This window comes from Cryptomeria japonica, chromosome 6 (assembly GCF_030272615.1).
Source record: "Cryptomeria japonica chromosome 6, Sugi_1.0, whole genome shotgun sequence".
Lineage (NCBI taxonomy): Eukaryota > Viridiplantae > Streptophyta > Pinopsida > Cupressales > Cupressaceae > Cryptomeria > Cryptomeria japonica.
This window is the reverse complement of record NC_081410.1, coordinates 143,090,223-143,110,222: the sequence shown is the minus strand read 5'-3', so window position 1 is coordinate 143,110,222 and position 20,000 is coordinate 143,090,223. Positions and strand designations below refer to the sequence as shown.

Here is a 20,000-nt window from a genome sequence, read left to right as displayed (position 1 = left end):
CATAACACAAGGATTTCCTTAACCCAATGTGAATGAAAACATAAAAAGAATGGGATTAAATCCTTTCAAACTATTCTCCAAATGCTTATTAAAAGAATCATCAAACATCTTAGAACATAATTTTTGTCCAAAACATGAATATAACTACAAAAATCTGCTGCTTTCAAACCTTCAAATTATAATTATACCAATATACAGCTCTTAAGGCTTTCCTAAAATGTACAATTATAGAGAAGTAACATGAAAATAACCCCTCCTTCAAAATTTGAAAAGATTGTTATAACTTGTTTTTTAGCCTTCCAAAGAAGTTTAAAGATGGATTGTTATAACTTGTTCTTTGCCTTCCAAACAAAGTTTAAGATCATTGCCTATAGAAGTTTCAAGTAGCATTCACTTCTTTATTTTTATCTCTACTCTCGTTTTTTTATTACGAGCAATAGATTTGATCATAAGATTGTATAATGCTAAAAAAATTAAAATTATAACAATGATGCAATTTGTAACCATATTTACATCCTATTGGATATTTTATTTAACCTATGTAGCTTTTCTTCAATAATTTTGTTCAACTACAAGTTAAGTTTTGTCTCATTCCTTTCAATTTGAATCTTGTATTCTTGTGTCATACAACTAAAAAATGAATCATTTCCTTCAATAAAAGTTCAGTAGAATTGAGAATTTTGAAAATCAAATCATCTTTATATCATAATAAAAAATAACTTCTTGAAAATATTTCTAGATGTGATAAACAAACATTAAATCTTTTAACTACGAATAAATGTTATATACAAATATTAAATGCTTTAAGGATAGTGTTCTCTCTTTTAACAACTATTTCTAATAACTAGTCTATCAAAGATTAAACTAACGAACACCAATGAATAGAACATTAAACTTACTTTTAATTTCTATATAAATAGATGAGCAGGCAGTTAAACCTACCAACTTTACCTTATAATGAACAATATATTGGAAAGCAAGACTAAAGAATTTGTGTCTATTAAATTTTTGTAGAAGTGGTATAAAGTTGGAAAATGACAAGAAGTTCCAAATAGCTAAAATTAAGTTCTTGAAATACCACAACTCGTAGTGCCTTGAAATATGAGGTAGTGTCTTTAAATCCACAATACCATCCGAACAATGCAAATGAGTTTGAAAGGATTGGGAAAGTGCCCAGACAGTTGAAAGAAAAAGTATGAATGCATAAAAGTGTCATCTTGAGCATAGTAGTGCCCATTGAGGAACACTGGTGCACAATTATGTTAGTAAAAAACTTGAGCTCAACCTTAGACTTGATTATTCACCCTCCACCTGAGTTCAATCCCAAGACTAAGTTAACAATTCAAGATTTGTATAGTTTTCGGTGTGAAATCTAAGTAAAGAAGAGAGTGTGGAGCGTGCAATAATGGAGGTCACATGGAGTTGGATTAGATTAGAATTGTACGAGAGAGAACAATTAACCAAGAAAAGCAAATTTCATTTTTAAGAGGAAAAGGGCATTACTATGCTACGCTACTGTTAAAGACATGTACAAAGCTTGATAGGATAAGTTGCATGGTTTTGACTTTGTGTGCATGACACATTCTTGACAGGCAAATTGAGGTCCGAAATAACAAACTGGGTCTAGAATCATATTTAAAGTGAATAATCATAATTAAACAATTAGAGTATTAAATAATTAAAAACAGTTAAAAATTATTTTTAATAAGTATTAAAGTCAATAGATTCTAACTGACTCCACCAAGGATTAAGTCCCTATTGAGTGCAAGAAACTTTGACAGAATAATCCTTGATTCTTAATCAAAGAAGTTCAGCTTATGACTGCTCCCCCATATCAATTGCTATTTGAATCTGGACTTGCATAAAACTCTAAAGAAAAAAAACATTAAAAACAATCAAAAACAATATTTAATTAAGCACTAAAAGAACAAAACATCATAGAAAAATCTTCCATATTTGGGTTCTACAAAACCAAAACCAATCAATCCGCTCCGAACTTATACTAAAATCTATGCACACCCTAGTCTGGAATCTTCTACAAAATTGTGGCGCAATAAATCTTCAAATGTTTTTCCTTTTCAAAACTATCGGCTGCAAAGTAAAGTTGCGTTGCATCTTTTTACAGTTGAGTACATGAAAAAAACTAAATGAAGCCAATAAGATTAACGGAAGCGCTCACTCTGACTAAAAACATACGTTCCACAACTAACATCTCCGTTGTATCTCTTAATTTTCCTTTTTGATCTTGATAATGCTTATGATCATGATCATTCTCCGATGATTTATATTTCCATTCCATAACAATTTGCTTTGGCTTTGGGGATATATGCAGCATACAGTTATTTCCTAGTCTAGTTTTCCAGCAGTAAATGCGTTGAGACCTCGAGAATAATTTGGCTTTGTAGCGGCAAATTCCTGTGTCTTGCGTATGATCTGTACTAGTAAAAATAACAAAGAAAGAAAGAAAAACTAAATCTTTTGACTTCCACGAGATTAAAAATAAAAATTAAAGATGAAATTTGTAATGCAAGTGGCTCCTTACTACTTCGAATTAAGCAAGTATTGCTTTAATGCAGTCTGATTGGTAGCAGATTTTTCAAAAATAATCGTCAACGGAGTGTAGTTTCTTATTCAATAATGGAGTATCGAATAAATGCCATTCTGTAAAAGAAAGCGACAGCTCGTATTTTCATGCAAGACGTGTTCCCCAAGTTATGTAGATTAAATAAAGTTTGGATGGACTACCAATAACAGCTGTAAAACATAAAACGATTCTTTTCTGTAACCAAATCATTCACAGCGTATGTACAAACACGGTAAAACAAACTTTTCTGTAACCAAGTCATTCGCAGTGTATGTACAAACACGATAAATTTGTTTTACCGAGAAGGTAAAAAAAAAGCCTGTTTCAGCTTCATCCATTCAGAACTATCATTTCACCAGTGTCAAACACTATTTGAAATGAGCAAGAATTTAAGCTGCTTTTGCACATCCGTGACACATCAACTCCCTGTCAAATTCGTGCTGAAAAGATGGAAGCTGCATTACTACACGTATGACCGTATTCATACGATTGTCATTTCTTTGGTCTAAAACTGACCTTTGATCTTGCATTAAGTTAGTTACTCCGTGATTAGTTCGGCGCTTTCTGATTGCTTCTCTTCTCCGATCAAGATCAGCCATTCTGTATCCATTTTTTCGTAGGGGTAAGAAAACTTGTACAAGATTTTTTTTTTAAATCATATTTGAACGAGATCATCTGCAGAGTGCGGAGAGAAAAGAGACGTACTGTAAAGACAATGCGTGGCGAGGCCCTCCTTGAACGAAATTCTCGCTCAGCGAAATCTCTCGCAGCCTAGAAATAAAGGGAAAAAAATGTTATCCTGTAAGATAAAATAAGAGCTTCGAAATCTCTCGCAGCCTAGAAATAAAGAGAAAAATGTTATTCTGTAAGATAGAACAAGAGCTTCGCAGGTAAAATACCTTTGACCGAGAGCTGCTTCAACGTGATGCACCTCACAGTCGGTGATGGAATTTTGTCTGGAGTACGGCCACCTCCTGGTTGCTTCATGGCGATGGTGAAGCCGAGGATAGCGGTTGGAAGGTTGTAGCTGCAACAACAGTGAGGATCATGTCTCCTAAAACTCTTTGACCATGGAAAGAATTATAAGGCTAGTAATGTTTGACGAGTCGGTGAAATCTAGAAAGATGTTCAGATTTGTGCAGGAGTTGTTCTAGGGTTTATAAAATAAACAAGGGGTTTCGAACCGTTGTAACATCATTTCTTGAAAAATAATTTGATTTTAGAAACCAATTTACACCTACCCGGGAGTGGATTCCAATTCCTGAGAGGCAAACGGGAAGTCCCCCGCCGATGAAATTAGCAGCCGGCTGTGATCCCATCTTTGGCCGCATTTTATTATTCATGACAAAAATAGTTTCCAGTCTTCAGAATTTGCAAGCCTGATCACAAAATATTCTTGACAAAGTTAAGCTTTTCTAGGCACAAAAAGGTGGGGGAAAGAAATTCTGTAAACTTACTTCAATATACTCTACATTCTTGAATGTCTAATCACAAAAGATTCTAGAAAAAATTTAGTTTTTCTAAGCACAAAAAGGCAAGAGACAAATTCTATAAACCTACTTCGATCTGCTTAACCAGTCACCACAATGACCTGCTTCTTGTTCCTATTTTCCGTTTCTATTGCACGATTCCTCATAAATAACGTGATCAAACCAAAGAAAAACAGTGATCTTTATCCATTTACAACATTTTCTTCACGAGAACCTTTGAAAGCCATGATAATACAGGAATTTTACGTGATCACACAAAACATTCCAACAAACACAACCTCCATCGATTCTTTGCAACGTTTAAGCCAAAAACAAAATCCCTCATAATAAAGAGCAAATAAATCAGATCTTCCTGCTGCCTCACGGAAACTTCTCCAAAAAAAACTTAAAATGGACACTTTCACAACATTAACCTTAAAATTTTCATTTGAAACGCAGAGTTCTTGAGATTCCATACCTTATTTTGCCGCAGATCAGATAAGCGTGCAGATCTTAGTGAAGGTCGGTTCTCCAAATAGGCGACAAAAACCAGAAACAAAACCTTTTACCTATACTAGGAATTTTATAACAAAGCTGTCAGATAAAACCCCAATTGAAGTTAAGGGAACAGTAAAGGACCCGGAAAACCGGCTGAAAGCGGGACAGATGCCCGTAATTGGCACGGCATCTTTCGTCACATGGCACGCGCATTGATTCGCGTTGGATAATATAATTTAAGCATGCTCTTGCGTGTTACGGATCGTTTTAACAGTCTGGATGGATGGCCGAGCTTTTAATCTCAGACTGCACAAACCGCCATTTTGATGTTGTTGACTGCCACGTGTCTTTCGAGTGTCTTCTGTCTAAATTTAACGAGTGTCTTGGCTAGGGTTTAAACTTGCTGAGCTGGAAAGTGTTTTTGTTTTGGTCTGCGATTTTTAACTTGATTTTAGTAACTCTTCAGCATGACGGCACCAATAAATAAATATTATTATTATCCACTAGAAAAAGCAAGAATGTACTTAATTCTACTATATGGTAAACATTCCTTCTAATTTGATAAATTGCTTTCTAACGTAGGTATATAGATAGGTAGGAAAGAAAATAAATGCATTGCATCTAGAAGCTCGTGACTACATATTAAAATGTGTGAGGACGTAGGCAGGGGTTTAACTACTAGTACTGAATGGATCTGGGTAGCCTTCTAGATATAAAGTAGTATTGATAGTGTTATTAAGTCTTACAGATTGTTCGGTCATGTGGATAATTTAAAAAATATATATTAAAAAAATTAATATTTTTTTAATATAATTATATATATGTGATCGAAGACTAATATAATATCAAAAATTTAATTTTGGGAAAAAGTCAATCATTGGAGTGTAATCAATTTTACAGTTTCACACCTAATTTATAGATTTTTATACTTAATCAATATTAATAAGATCAAAGTATGTTTATGGTGTTTTTTTAATATGTTTGAAATCTCTATGAGATCCTTTTTCAAGCAATTTAAAATACACATAATAAATTGAAACATAATTTATATTTAGATGCATTTTTGTAGAAGATGATAAATAGATGAAGAGTCAAAGAATCATTAGGTTTATATAATATTATCATATTAAAGAAGTAATAATCATTTGTAAGGTATTTAGGTTAATTACTATTATAAAACTAGTAGTCACGCCTAAATATGTAATGGACATTACAAGGATCAATATATTATAAATAATGGAGATGTGAGGATTTGGTTTTGGTATGACATAATATATAAGAATTGTATGATAGTATTAAAGAAGAGATGCATAGAATAAGGTACCTTGTTCAAGGAGACATTTGTGTTTTTCTACAACATTAATTAAATGATATAATTATTTTGTTTATCTAATTTACTTAATATACCTCATTAATTAAATAAATGAGATTATTTAAATAGTCATTTTCCCTCTCACATATAATTAAATAATTTAATTATCTAATTTTCCACTTCACATGATTAAAATAATTAAATAGATTTATTATTTAATTTAGTTATTTTCCCTCCACCATTTTCAAGAATAAAGGAGTCACTAAATGCATTTAACTTCCACATTCATACAGTTGCAACAAACTACTATTTTTAGTAAATGCAATCATAGCCCTTCATTTCAAAAAAGACTTAATCGTGACCCTTCTTTTTGTACTAAAGGAAAAACCTATCATTCATTCTCCACCTTTAATCTTCTAATCTCATCTCCATCATTCACCTTTCTTTCCAAAAATCTATAAATCGATCTATTATCCTATACAAATTTATCATCCAATTTTATGTTATCTACATGCTATCAACATAAGTAACTTTTGTGTAAAAGAGTATCCACAATGTAATTAGCAAATGAAGGATTGTGAGAATCATTGTGAATTGATGTGAATGTCTTAGGTGGGATTGATTCCTAATAGAGGGTGTTAACCTTAATAGAAGGGAACTATTTACCTTTAGATGGCTTGGTGTGCCCTAGTTGAAGGTTGATGTGGTCATGAATGAGAGGAAGGGTGTTATGAGTTGTGGCTAGACGTTTCTCATGGGCATGACCATGATACAAGGGATCAAGATACATTAAATGATCATGACTGGATAGGTCATAATCGGGAGAATATTTAATCCTTAGTTAATGAGCTGTCTAAGTATGTCATCTTTGTTTATTTTGATAAATCTCTCCATAAGTTCATGTCCTTATTTATAATGAAGGATGGCATTAGAATCAATGTTGTATTCAAGTTGATTGGGATTGCCATAATTGATTTCACTGTCATCATTTTTGGGGTTGGGATGAATCTCTTAGGAAGGGAAACCATTTTAAGAGGGATCAGTTATGGAAGGGATTTTCTTCAAGCATGGGAGTCATTAGTCCTAACTTAGGACTTGATCTAATAGAGGATAGGTGTGGATGATTTGATGGGATTAGATTTGGACTAAATGAGTGCTGGAAATCTATAATAGATGCATAACCAATATCTTTACATGAGAGAAATAAGATAAATTTGTAAATGAAATAATACAACTCCAAACCAATGATTCTAAGAGATGTGAAAATGTCAAGATGACAAGATTGCATTAGGATCTCAATGAAAAGTTGTTGAAGAATGATTGCATGCATTAATGTACATGAATGACAACTTATGTATGAGATGTTGGCATTTTGAGTTTATTGGTATTTTGCATAGAGATTGCATTAATGATATGTTGTCATTGTTGTCAATTGAACCCGTAAAAGGTATTCATGTTATTGCTGATATTGTTGTTTTTGATATTGGCTAGTAACCGGTAAGAAGAGAGTTGTAGAAGATGTTGTAACCGATATGTAAAGTTTGTGAGGTAAACCGGTGAACCGGTGTAAAGGGTCAAACCTTTCTATGTAATATAACCGGTAAACCCTATCAGTTGTTAAACCCTAACCGATCAAGTTTGTTGGTTTATTATCTGATGAGCGGTAATGATGGAGACACGTGTGATCATTGTATGAGGATAAATTCAAATTGGTTGTCTAGGGAAGGAGCAAAGTGGATTACATTTAATGCACAGCGTGCGATGAGTTACAAAGTCCAATGGAGCAGTGATCATGGAGCGATTGGAATTGTCTTGAAGAATGTGAAGAGATTGTCATGATTTCTAACGGTCAAGATTGAACCAACTTGCTTGTAATCTCAATGATGAGAATTATGTTTTTGTTGTGTTACCGACCTAATTGATTTGTATTTAAGGTCGATGAAGTTGTTTGTAAAGGTTGTTGGCAAGATTGGTAGAAAACCTGTTGAGTATGTGGTTGCCCAACCAGTGAATGGATCTGCAATTTGTGTGAAGGCAGATTGAAGCTTAGAAGGATCTGATTAAGCAAATGTAGTGCTACTCAAACAAATCAAGAAAATTTGTTGTTTTATAACAATTACAACATAAGTAAAATCCCTTAACCAGGTAAGCTCTAACAAGCTTGGTTACTCATTAAATCCTTTAACAAGGTGGTCCATTATTAAATCCTCTAGCGAAGTTACTCCTAACACGGTATTGTGCTTCTAACAAGGCATATTTGTAAATCCCTTAAACGGTTGATTCCTAACCGGAATTAGTTCTTAACAGGACTTATTGTAAAGCTCTAATAGGCTTTGGCTCCTAACAAGGCAAACTTCGAAAGAGTTCAGATAGCTATCCTTGTGAGTCCCATCTCACCGTGGTTTTTACCTATTTGGGTTTTCCTCGTATAAACATTTGTGTCAAGTGGTGAATGTTTTTATGGCTGTGATCTTATTTGTTGATTTGGTTAACTTCTGATAAGGCATGTTAAGTAGAAGCATTGAGAGATGAATATGTTGAGTTAAGATTAAGCATTGTTGATGTTTACAAGATTGAAGGTGTTTACTGTTAAAATTTGTCATAACAGTTAAACCGGTTAATGTCAAGTATTCCTAAGAATACTGATCTTGACTGAGATATGTTTACTTTGTTTGACTAAGTTTGAGCTTGGAAACTTTGTATCAATTTTTCAATATACTGATTCACGTCCCCCCTCTCAGTATTCTATCGGATACTGATTCTTTCATCATACCATCAATTGGTATCAAAGCTATCCAGGTCCTCTTAATCTAAAATCCTAACAACTTGAGGAAAAGATCTTGTAGTTCATGATGAGGAAAGAAGGTCCAAAGTTTAACAAAGATAACTATAGAATGTGGAGTGACAGAATGAAGATTTGCATTAAGAGTCTTGGTAGTCAGTATTGGGATCCTATTGAGCATAAGTATACTACACCTACTGGACCCCTGACTGATGATCAGAAGAAAGAACAACAAGAAAATCACCAGGCATTAGAATCTATTAGCAGTTCCCTGTCTGATGTTGACTATGTAGATGTTCATGATCTTGAAACTGCATATGAAGTATGGAAGAAACTTGAAGATATCTATAGCGGTGATGAGCATGTCAAGATTGCTAAAGAAGAGAGTTTAATAGGCAAGTTTGATGACATGAGAATGTTTGAAGGTGAGAACATCTAGCAGTACGGTCAAAGGATCAAAGAGATAGTTGGAGGGATAAAGAGTGCAGGAGGGAAAGTGGAAGATGCCACAGTAATCAGTAAGGTACTGAGAACCCTGCTACCGGTCTATCCTATCTGAGTTGCAGCTATTCAAGAGGTAAAATCCATTGACAAGATAAAGGTAACTCTTGACTCTATTATTGGCAAAATTACTGCTTTTGAACTAAATGGCTATGATGGTAGTGTACAAAAATCAGAATCTGCATTCAGATCTTCTATCTCTAACCCGTCTATGAGAAGAAGTAGAGATAACAGCAATAGCTATGAGTCTAGATCCAACAGAGATGCTGATGATGAAGACAACTTAGTGGAACTTGAAGCATTGTTGGCAAAACGACTGCCTAGAGGCACTGGTAAATATAGAGGTAAGCTACCTTAAAAATATTTTGCATGCAACAAGATTGGTCATATAGCAACAAACTGCCCTAATGGTGAAAATGATTACAAGAGAGACAAATTTAAGAAGTACAAGGGTAAAGGCAAGAGAGATTGTCTTGTAGCCATTGACAGTGGTATTACTAATGATGAATCTGATGATGATGTTAGTGAAGATATTGTGTTTGTAGCAATTAAGGAAGAAGTATCAGATCAGAAGGTACTATTATCCAGAATGGATAGCTCTGATTATTGGATCATTGATAGTGGTTGTTCACATCAAATGACCGATTATTAGAGCAAATTTCTTTCCCTGAAGGAATTTGATGGCAGTATTGTCAGATTTGGCAATGACTCACCCTGTATGGTAAAAGGTAAGGGATTTGTTTCTCTTAATGGGAAGAGCAGTGCTTATGATGTTTATTGGGTTGAAGGCCTAAAGCAAAATCTGTTAAGTGTGGCACAACTTAATGACAGAGGTTACCCACTAGAGTTTAGAAATGGTATATGCAAAATCTTTGACAATAGAGGTGAATTGATTGCAACCGAGAAACAGACTAGAGGTAATCTATTTCGTCTCAATCCTAAAGTTAGCAACTACTTGATTGCAAAAATAGATGATAGTTGGCTTTGGCATAGGAGATTTTATCATATAAATTTTGACAATATTATTGAAGTAAGCAAGTCCAAGACAGTAAGAGGTTTGCCTCAACTAGACAAACCTGATAGTGCTCTTTGTAAAGAATGTCAACTAGGAAAGATGACTTCTTCAACTTTCAAGAGCAAGTCCTTCTCGCCAGAGCACTTGTTAGATTTGGTTCATACAGACCTATGTGGACCAATAAGAACAAGAAGCATTCAAGGTGACAGATACTTCATGATCTTCACTGATGATTGTTCAAGGATGATGTGGGTCACATTCTTAAAGGATAAGAATGAAGCTTTTGGCAAATTCAAGGCATTCAAAGCCTTAGCTAAGAAAGAGAGTGGCAAAAAGATAAAATGTCTAAGAACATATCTAGACAGTGAATTCACTTCTGTAGAGCACTAAATATTGTGATGATAATAGTATCAAGCAACAACTTTCTGCACCAAGGACACCATGGTAGAATGGTATAACAAAGAGAAATAACTAGTCAGTGGTTGAAGCTGCTAGAACTATGTTGATACAAGGAGGTGTATCAAAAACTTTTTGGAAAGAAGCTATAAGTACAACTGTCTATACAATGATCTGAGTTCTGGTAAAATGAGGTAAGGACAAGACCCCATATGAGTACTGGTATGGGAGATCACCTGATGTTAGCTATTTTGAAATATTTGGTAGCAAATGTTTTATTAAAAGAGGTGACTACATAAGCAAGTTTGAAGCTAAGAGTGATGAAGGAATATTTCTTGGTTATTCCACCAAGAGTAAGGCCTATAAATGCTTCAACAACCGGACACAGAAAATTGTTGAGAGTGTTGATGTTCGTGTAGATGAATGTCCTGAAAGTTTAGAAGGAACCAATTCTGAGAAGAAGGATGAAGATCCTTGCATTTTGATTTTAGAACTTGAAATGTTAAATCAGAAACCAGTAAAGAAAATCCCGATGTACTTGTTCAATCAGAACAAATAAATTCAGAGGAAGATGACAACGAAGAAGCTGAACTTGAAGAGAATGATCATGTTATTCCTAGGTATGTGAGACTGAATCTCAGTCCTGAATAGATAATTGGGGATAAGGATGTTGGAGTACAAACTAGAAGGAGAATAAGAGAGAACTCTTGCATGATATCCACCTTTGAACCCAGAAATGCTAAGGAGGCATTTGGTGATGATCATTGGGTGAAATATGTGAAGGAGGAGTTGGAACAAATTGAGAAGAACAACACTTGGACCCTGGTACCCTGACCGGTAAATAAGAATGTTATAGGTACTAAATGGGTATTCAGAAACAAATTAAATGAAGATGATGTTGTAGTTCACAATAAGGCAAGATTAGTATGCAAAGGTTATGTGCAAGAAGGAGAAGACTATGGAGAAACTTTTGCACCAGTAGCAAGACTGGAAGGTTTCAGAACACTACTTGCATTTGCAGCTCATAAGAAGTTCAAAGTATACCAGATGGATGTCAAGTCTACATTCTTGAATGGGATACTGGAAGAAGAGGTTTATATAGAGCAACCTAATGGTTATGCATTGACAGATAAGGAGGACATGGTATGCAAATTGCATAAAGCTTTGTATGGATTAAAGCAAACACCCAGAGCATGGTATGAATGACTTCATACTCATCTGATGAAGATAGGCTTTGCTAGAACCAGTGACGACAACAACATTTATCTCAAGACTGAAGGAGATGATATACTGGTCAGTGAAGTGTTTGTAGATGACATTATATTTGGAGAAAATGATGACATGATTAATTGTGTTGCAGATGAAATGAAAAATGAATTTGAGATGCATTAGTAGGGGAAATAAAAAAATTCATAGGCTTACAGATACCGCAAATGAAGAACGGTATTTTCATTACTCAATCCAAGTATGTGAAGGCAGTTTTGAAGACTTTCGATATGAGTGACTATAAACCAGTTGGAACCCCAATGGTTACAGGTTGTAAATTGTCCAACGAAGATGCATCTAAGTTTGTAGATGAAAAGGAATTCAGGTCAATGATTGGTAAACTACACTATGTTGTTCACAGTCAACCGGATATTGCCCATGTAGTTGGTATTGTGGCTAGATTTCAGAAGAATTCAAAGGAGGCACATCTGATGGCAACTAAGAGAATCTTTAGATATCAGAAAGGTACTGTTGATTATGGATTATGGTATCATATGGTGGATATTTTGACTTGCAGGCATACACAGATGCTGATTGGGCAGGAAATATTGATGACCGAAAGAGTACTACTAGTGGAGAATTCTTTCTAGGAGGAAGGCTAGTCTCATGGAGTATTAAAAAGCAGAGTTACACTTCACAATCTACTGCTGAAGCTGAATATGTAGCAGCTTATATGAATTGCACACAAGCTATGTGGATGAGGCATATTTTGGAAGGTTTGAAGATGAAAATCTCAGAACCTATAAAGATTTTCTGTGATAATACAAATGCAATAAACATTTCTAAAAATCTTGTTTTGCACGCAAGGACTAAGCACATTGAATTGCAATATCACTTCTTGAGGGAAAAAGTTCAAAGTAAAGATGTTATCTTGGAGCATGTTTCTACCAAGGAGCAACTTGCAGATATCTTTACCAAACCTCCGCCTAAGACCATTTTTGAGTATCTTAGAGGTCAATTGGGGGTTGTCCCTCTTCATGAAGTTAGTTGAACATGATGTTGATTGCATCAGTCCCTGAATTACTTGTAGAATCTTATATGAATTGATGAAGGAGTGGATGTATTCCACAGGGGGAGCATCAAGTTGCAAAATGATGTTGAGGCATAGTGAGAGTAGAATTACATGTTTTACTTTCACTTTGGCATTGTTGTCAAAGTGGGAGAAGAATTATGTGACTAAGGAGAATAATTATGTGTTTGATAAGGTGAATACTTGGTAATGTAAACCAGGATTCCTATTCACCAGCAGTAGGCTGAAGACACACAGAGCAAGGTGAATACTCGGTAATGTAAACCAGGATTGCTATTCACCAATCTCAGCAGCACTCAGACGCATTGATATTTGTATTGCCATCAATGCCAAAGGGGGATATTGTTGGCATTTTGAGTTTATTGGCATTTTGAATAGAGATTGCATTAATGATATGTTGTTATTGATGTCAATTGAATTGGTAAAAGGTATTCATGTTATTGCTGATATTGTTATTTTTTATATTGGCTAGTAACCAGCAAGAAGAGAGTTGTAGAAGATGTTGTAACCGGTATGTAAAGTTTATGAGTTGAACCGGTGAACCAGTGTAAAGGGTCAAATCTTTCTATGTAATGTAACCGGTAAACCCTATCAACTGTTAAACCCTAACCGATCAAGTTTGTTGGTTTATTATCTTATGAGCGGTAATGATGGAGACACGTGTGATCATTGTATGAGGATAAATTCAAATTGGTTTGACGTGTTTGCTTATTGTCTAGGGAAGGAGCAAAGTGGATTGCATTTAATGCACAATGTGTGATGAGTTACAAAGTCCAATGGAGCGGTGATCATGGAGCGGTTGGAATTGTCTTGAAGAATGTGAAGAGATTGTCATGATTTCTAACGGTCAAGATTGAACTGACTTGTTTGTAATCTCAATGACGAGAATTAGGTTTTTGTTGTGTTGTCAACCTAATTGATTTGTATTTAAGGTCGATGAAGTTGTTTGTAAAGGTTGTTGGCAAGATTGGTAGAAAACTTGTTGAGTGTGTGGTTGCCCAACCAGTGAATCGATTTGCACTTTGAGTGAAGGCAGATTGAAGCTTAGAAGGATCTGATTAAGCAAATGTAGTGCTACTCAAACAGATCAAGAAAATCTGTTGTTTTCTAGCAATTATGGCAGAAGTAAAATCCCTTAACCAGGCAAGCTCTAACAAGCTTGGTTACTCATTAAATCCTCTAAAAAGGTGGTCCATTAGCTTGGATTCTTAAATCCTCTAGGGAGGTTACTCCTAATAGGGTATTGTGCTTCTAACAAGGCATATTTTTAAATCCCTTATAACCGGAATTAGTTCTTAACAGGACTTATTGTAAATCTCTAATAGGTGTTGGCTCCTAATAGGGCGAACTTCAAAAGAGTTCAGATAGCTATCCTTGTGAGTCCCATCTCACCGTGGTTTTAACCTATTTGGGTTTTCCACGTATAAAAATTTGTGTCAAGTGGTAATGCTTTTGTGGCTGTGATCTTATGTGTTCATTTGGTTAACTTCTGATAAGGCATGTTAAGTAGAAGCATTGAGAGATGAATATGTTGAGTTAAGATTAAGCATTGTTGATGTTTACAAGATTGAAGGTGTTTACTGTTAAAAGTTGTCATAACAATTAAACCAGTTAATGTCAAGTATTCCTAAGAATATTGATCTTGACTGAGATATGTTTACTTTGTTTGATTGAGTTTGAGATTGGGAACTTTGTATCAATTTTTCAATATATTGATTCATCCCCCCCTCTCGGTATTCTACCGGATACTTATTCTTTCATCATACCATCAATGAAAAGTTGTTGAAGAATGATTGCATGCATTAATGTACATGAATGACAACCTATGTAAGAGAATCACAATGTATGCAATAAAATGCAAAATACAAGCTAGGTAGTGAGCTTACATAGAACTAGGAAGAGGATGGAAGTGGGTGTTGGAATTCTACACTCTTATGAGAATGGTTGGTGTTGACATTGTTGGCAACCAACTGGCATTCATCTGGTAAGCCACCGGAAGTTACCGGCACCGATAACACACTTCTACATACACCGACAGGCACTTCACCGGCAATGACAATAATGCATACCAACACTCAAGCAGACATGGAATAAAATATTATTTATTGTTTTATAATGTAATTATCTCTTGTAAAAGCTGACATGGTATATTGTAATAGACTCATATATGTATGAGATCTTATAGGTCATTTTGTGATGTGGTGTTATGAGAGAGAGAGAGAGAGAGGAATATAGATGATATTTTTGTATAAAGTGATATAGTTGACAATGAAGGTTTTGGTTATAGACTGAGCTTAAACTGGTACTAAACCTGGCATAGTTGATGTTGATCTGAAGCAATACATTGTATTGGATTTTGATAATCCATTTTGGAAGTCAGTGAGACTTCTATATTGTAGTTGAGCAGTGAGCTCTAAGCTGCTAGCCTTCTTGCATGTGCAGGCCCCTCATGTAAGTAATATTTTTTCATTGGCCAATGAGTGAATATTGTTAGTCACAAATCCCACCGAGGTTTTTCCCACATCGGGTTTCCTTGTTAAATATCTTGTGTTATGGTGTGTTCTCTATGTTATCTTTTTTATTGTTATTTGTTGCATTAATTCTTATTTACCGATACACTGTTTTGGGACCTCAAAGCCCTCATGGTCAATCAACAATATCATTAAAGCCGCTAGAGATCTTATCAGCACATTTGAAAAAGTTATATATCCCACATCTACCATGAGGCCAACGGCTCTGCTGACTAGGCTGCCAATGCGGCGATTAACAAAGATGAGATGATTATGTGGACGGGAGAACAAGGACTCCCCGAAAATGTGAGGCTAATCATTTTCAAGGACCGATATAGAAGCACTCCAAAGATTTTTGATGGACAGAATAATAATGAAAAGGAGTAAATGGAGTACTTCAAGTTATTATAATAATATCAGCCTCATTTATTATAATATTTATTTCATCACTTCCCACACTTTCAGGCTAACCATGAGGGCTTTGAATCCCCTTCAATCCATAAGTAGGGGCAATTCCATTTTTTAGCAAGAAGAATACCTTGAAGAGCTGACATTGCTTCAACTTTATGATTTGTTTGGCTCCCAATTGGGACTTCAACCATTTCCTTGCAAATGCCTTTATCATCTCTGAGAATAGCTCCACAACTAGCAGGGCTTGAGTTACCTTTTGCAGCACCATCAAAATTGACTTTGAACCAGCCATTGGGGGGGGGGGGGTGGTTTGCCACCTAGCTTCAAGTCTTTTGTTTTGGTTGGGGTCAAGATTGTCAACAATCTTAAAATTCTAGGAACTTAAAATGTAGGATTCCAGGGGGTTGTTCGAGTAACAAGGACCCTCAATGATCCCAATATTTTTCACAATTGCCCATTGAATTTTTTGGAACACAATATCCTGATTGAGGGATAAATCCCTAAATATATGATTGTTTCTTTCTTTCTATAATCCCCACAGAATGTGAGGAAGAGATAGCTGCCACAGAGTTCTCAAAAAGGAGTTAGTCCAATGAAAATTCCAAGAAGAAAATAGTTCACTGATGGTGTTAGGAAACACCCAATCAATACTAAAACTTTTAAGAAATCTTTCCCAGACTGAGGTTGAATAGGAACAATGGATTGCTAGGTGGTCCACAGACTCTTCCTCCTGAAGACACAAAACACATCTATTAGGGAAGGCAAAACCTCTACCCTTAAGGTTGTCTAGGGTCAAGATCTTATTTTGAAGGATGCTCCAATAGAAAAAAATTGATTTTGGGGGTCAGTCCCTTGATCCAGGGATTAGACCAAAAAATTCCTCTTTATTCAACCAGACTGAAGATAGATGGATCTTGAGCTTAGAAAGGCTAGGGTGGATACTTTCAATATTCTGCCATTTGTTACCATACCAATACTCTACAACTAAAGACCCAAAAACTCTAATACAGGAGGGAGCATGAGGGACCCATTCATTGATTTCAATCAAGGGTTTATAAAAAAGCCAGGGGTCCTCCCAGAATTTAACTTTCATGTCATTTCCTACTTTCCAAATCACTCCTTTAGCAATGCTTTCTTTGCACTTAGAGGCATGATTCCAAATAAGGGACCCATTAATACTGATTTCCAAGTTTATGAAAGAAGAAAGAGAGGAGGACATAAGAGAGTACTTACTTGGCCAGATTTTACACCATTCAGTGTCTGAATGGAACATTCTCTAGATCTGTTTTGACAGGAGAGCTTCATTTAAGGTTTGGATTCTTCTTAGGCCCAGACCTCCTTTACTTTTCACTCTACAAACCTAATCCCAAGCCACCAAAGACATTATTTTCTTATCCTCAACCCCAAACCATAGGAATTTTCTTTGAATTTTCTCAATTGCATCAACATACTTAACTAGAATTCTGAATAGACTTAGAGCATATATCGAAATACTTTGAAGAGAAGCTTTCCAGCCTGACTTAAAAGGGCACCTTTCCAACCAGCTATTTTTTTATGAAATTTATCCACTAGAGAGCTCCAAAAAGGCTCTTGAGGTGCAATGCACATAGGGAGGCCAAGGTAGGTCGTAGGAAGATCAACTTTCCTACAACCCATGATTTTGTTGATTCTTTGTTGTCTTCTTTTAGGAGTATTGATGAAAAAAACTTCGCTTTTGACCCAATTAATAAGCTAACCAGAAGATGAGGCAAACTTACAAAGGGTACTCTTCAGGATTTTAGCTTCAGAGATACTGGATTCTCCCATGATAATAGTATCATCCACAAACTATTGGTGGGAGCAAATGAGGTCAATAGAGGAAGGTTGAATTCCCTTAAAGGAACCTTGCAAAACCATATTTTCCATTGACCTTCCAAAACATTCTGCCATAATGATGAAGATGAAGGGGGAAATGGGGTCCCCTTGCCTTAGACCTCTAGAAGCTTGGAAAAAGGGAGATGGAGAACCATTGACAAGAACAATAAAAGAGGTAGAGGTGATAAGCTAACTGAAGAGGTCGATAACTTTGCAGGAGAAACCGTAAGCCATAAGAACCTTCACAAGGAAAGGCCAGTCAACCTTATCATAGGCCTTGGAGAGATCAAGCTTGAGGATGAGACCCTGCTTCTTAGCTCTGACAAGAGAATGAATGTTCTCATGTACAATTATAATAGAGTCAAGGATTTGTCTTCCAGGGACAAAACCATTTTGTTGGTGATTAATCAAAGCAGGAAGGACAGACATAATTCTGGTCGTAAGAACCTTGGAGATAATCTTATAAAAAGAATTGCACAAACTGATAGGTCTAAACTTATCCATAGAGTCTGCACCTTGGGTTTTGGGGATGAGGGCAATGAAGGTACCAATGATTTCTTTCAAAAGTTTTCTAGCCCCAAAAAATTCCTTGACCCCATTGGAGAAATCTTTCCCGATAATATCCCAGAACTCTTAGAAAAAGAACATGGGGAAACCATCTGGGCTTGGCGCTTTATTACCTTCAAAAGAAAAAACAACATTTTTGATTTCCATGGACGAAGGAATGGAAGAGAGGGAGATGTTCATTTTATCATCAATGAGACAAGGGATGTTTTGAAGGAAAGAAGATTGAGCTTCAACATCCAAGTTGTGATCCCTCTTGAGCAGTTCCGAGAAATACCTTTTGGCTTCATTTCTTATTTCTTCCTCCTTGACCAACTCCCCATTATTCACAATTAGTTTGATATCCTATTTGTTGCTTTATGCTTGATCATTGACATATGAAAGAATCTTGTATTCCTATCTCCTTAAGCCAAATGCATCTTGATCTTTTCTTTCAAAAAGTTTCCTCTTTAGCAATGATTTCATGGTATTTTTTGAGAATCTCATCTTCATCAACAATGGACAGTGCTAAAACCATCCTTCAGAATTTGGGCCTGTATTTGTTTTAGGTCTTCCTGTACTTTACCTTTAGTCTCAAAGATATTCCCAATGCTGGATTTATTCTAGATTCTTATGTTATCCTTCACACTTTTAAGCTTCTTAACAACTCTGTACATAGCAGTTCCCTCAACTTGGATACTCCACCATTTCTGAATATTATGTTTGATATTTGGGTGAAGGGTCCACATTTTTTCAAATTTGAAGGGAAAGTGTCTCCTTCTATTTATTGAGTCAGAAATAAAGGTGATAGGAAAATGATCTGACCCAGCCCGACTGTGGGCCAACAAAGACCAAAAATAATGGCTATACCAGTCATCTAAAATGAGAGTCCTATCAAGACGAACTTGGATAAGATCATTACCAGTTCTCCTGTTAGTCCAAGTGTAATTGCATCCCTGAATTTCCAAATCATTGAGAGCCTGAGTATTAATAAAATCCATCAGGGCCAATCTGCTTTCCAGCTGAGAGGGGCTTCCGCCAAATTTTTCCTCCTCTCTCAAAGGAGTATTGAAGTCTCCCATAACCAGCCAGCTAAGATTTCTGAATCTGTCCCTAGCTTCTATAAGTTTCTTCTAGAAGGAATTTATAACTTTCAAAGTATTGGGAGCGTAAATGTTAGTAAGGACCCAAGAGGTACCATCTTTCAAATGCTCAAATTTAATACAAGAGAAGTTGCTACCCTGAATACGAACATGGCCTTTAACATTGTTAAGATTCCAGATGGTAGCTATGCCTCCTAAAACACCTTCCGAACTACCACCACTAACATTACCATTTTTGAAAAACTTCAAAGATTCAACTTTCTCTCTACTCATTTTAGTTTCTTGAATTAAAAAGACATCAGGTTTACTATCCCTTATCATATTCCTAATGATATCATGTTTATGAGGATTATTGAGTCCCCTTATATTCCAAGAGATAATCTTCATAGCTACTTACTGATTCCTAACTCCTTAAGAGTTTTCTGGGTCCCATCTGCAATGTTCTTACTAGCCTCCTTGTATCTGACTCTATGGTTAGAGGGTCAAACTAGGGAAGAGGAGATATACCCAACATCAACTTGAGCTATTTTGTTGGATTTCCTTAGATGAGAAGCCGAGGGAGTAGTTCCTTTCTTGTTTCTATGTTTTGGTATCTTCCACTCTGCTTCTATCTCAGGAGCCACTTCCGGGTTACAAAGGATTTTGGAAATTCCATCTTCATTACCCCAGTTAGGGATGCTGGAAGTATTTGAATCACTATTAACTATTTTTGAGTTCTGGTCTGAG

The 20,000-nt window shown here is 35.6% G+C and overlaps 1 protein-coding gene across 2 annotated transcripts; it reads right to left on the bottom strand.

Moving 5' to 3' along the window:
- Positions 1-2,757: 2,757 nt before the first annotated feature.
- On the bottom strand, positions 2,758-4,716 carry LOC131061579 (uncharacterized). Of its 2 annotated transcripts, none has more exons than XM_057995342.2 (5): positions 4,532-4,716; positions 3,826-3,963; positions 3,484-3,611; positions 3,290-3,355; positions 2,758-3,184 (listed from the first exon to the last, which is right to left on the bottom strand). In XM_057995342.2, exons 2-5 carry the CDS (start codon positions 3,925-3,927, stop codon positions 2,974-2,976), a joined length of 507 nt encoding a protein of 168 aa, XP_057851325.2. In that variant the 5' UTR covers positions 3,928-3,963; positions 4,532-4,716; the 3' UTR covers positions 2,758-2,973. The 2 variants fall into 2 exon arrangements, with proteins under 2 accessions (XP_057851325.2, XP_059063220.1); XM_059207237.1 differs by lacking the exon at positions 4,532-4,716 and adding an exon at positions 4,145-4,494.
- Between the last annotated feature and the right edge of the window lie 15,284 nt (positions 4,717-20,000).

Excerpts from the sequence above, each read along its gene's own strand:
- LOC131061579 (XM_057995342.2), bottom strand. The coding sequence starts at position 3,927 with ATGAATAATAAAATGCGGCCAAAGATGGGATCACAGCCGGCTGCTAAT. Across the intron at positions 3,612-3,825 it reads GAATTGGAATCCACTCCCGG|CTACAACCTTCCAACCGCTA; the intron begins GTAGGTGTAAAT and ends CTGTTGTTGCAG. Across the intron at positions 3,185-3,289 it reads CGCCACGCATTGTCTTTACA|AATGGCTGATCTTGATCGGA; the intron begins GTACGTCTCTTT and ends AAATGGATACAG.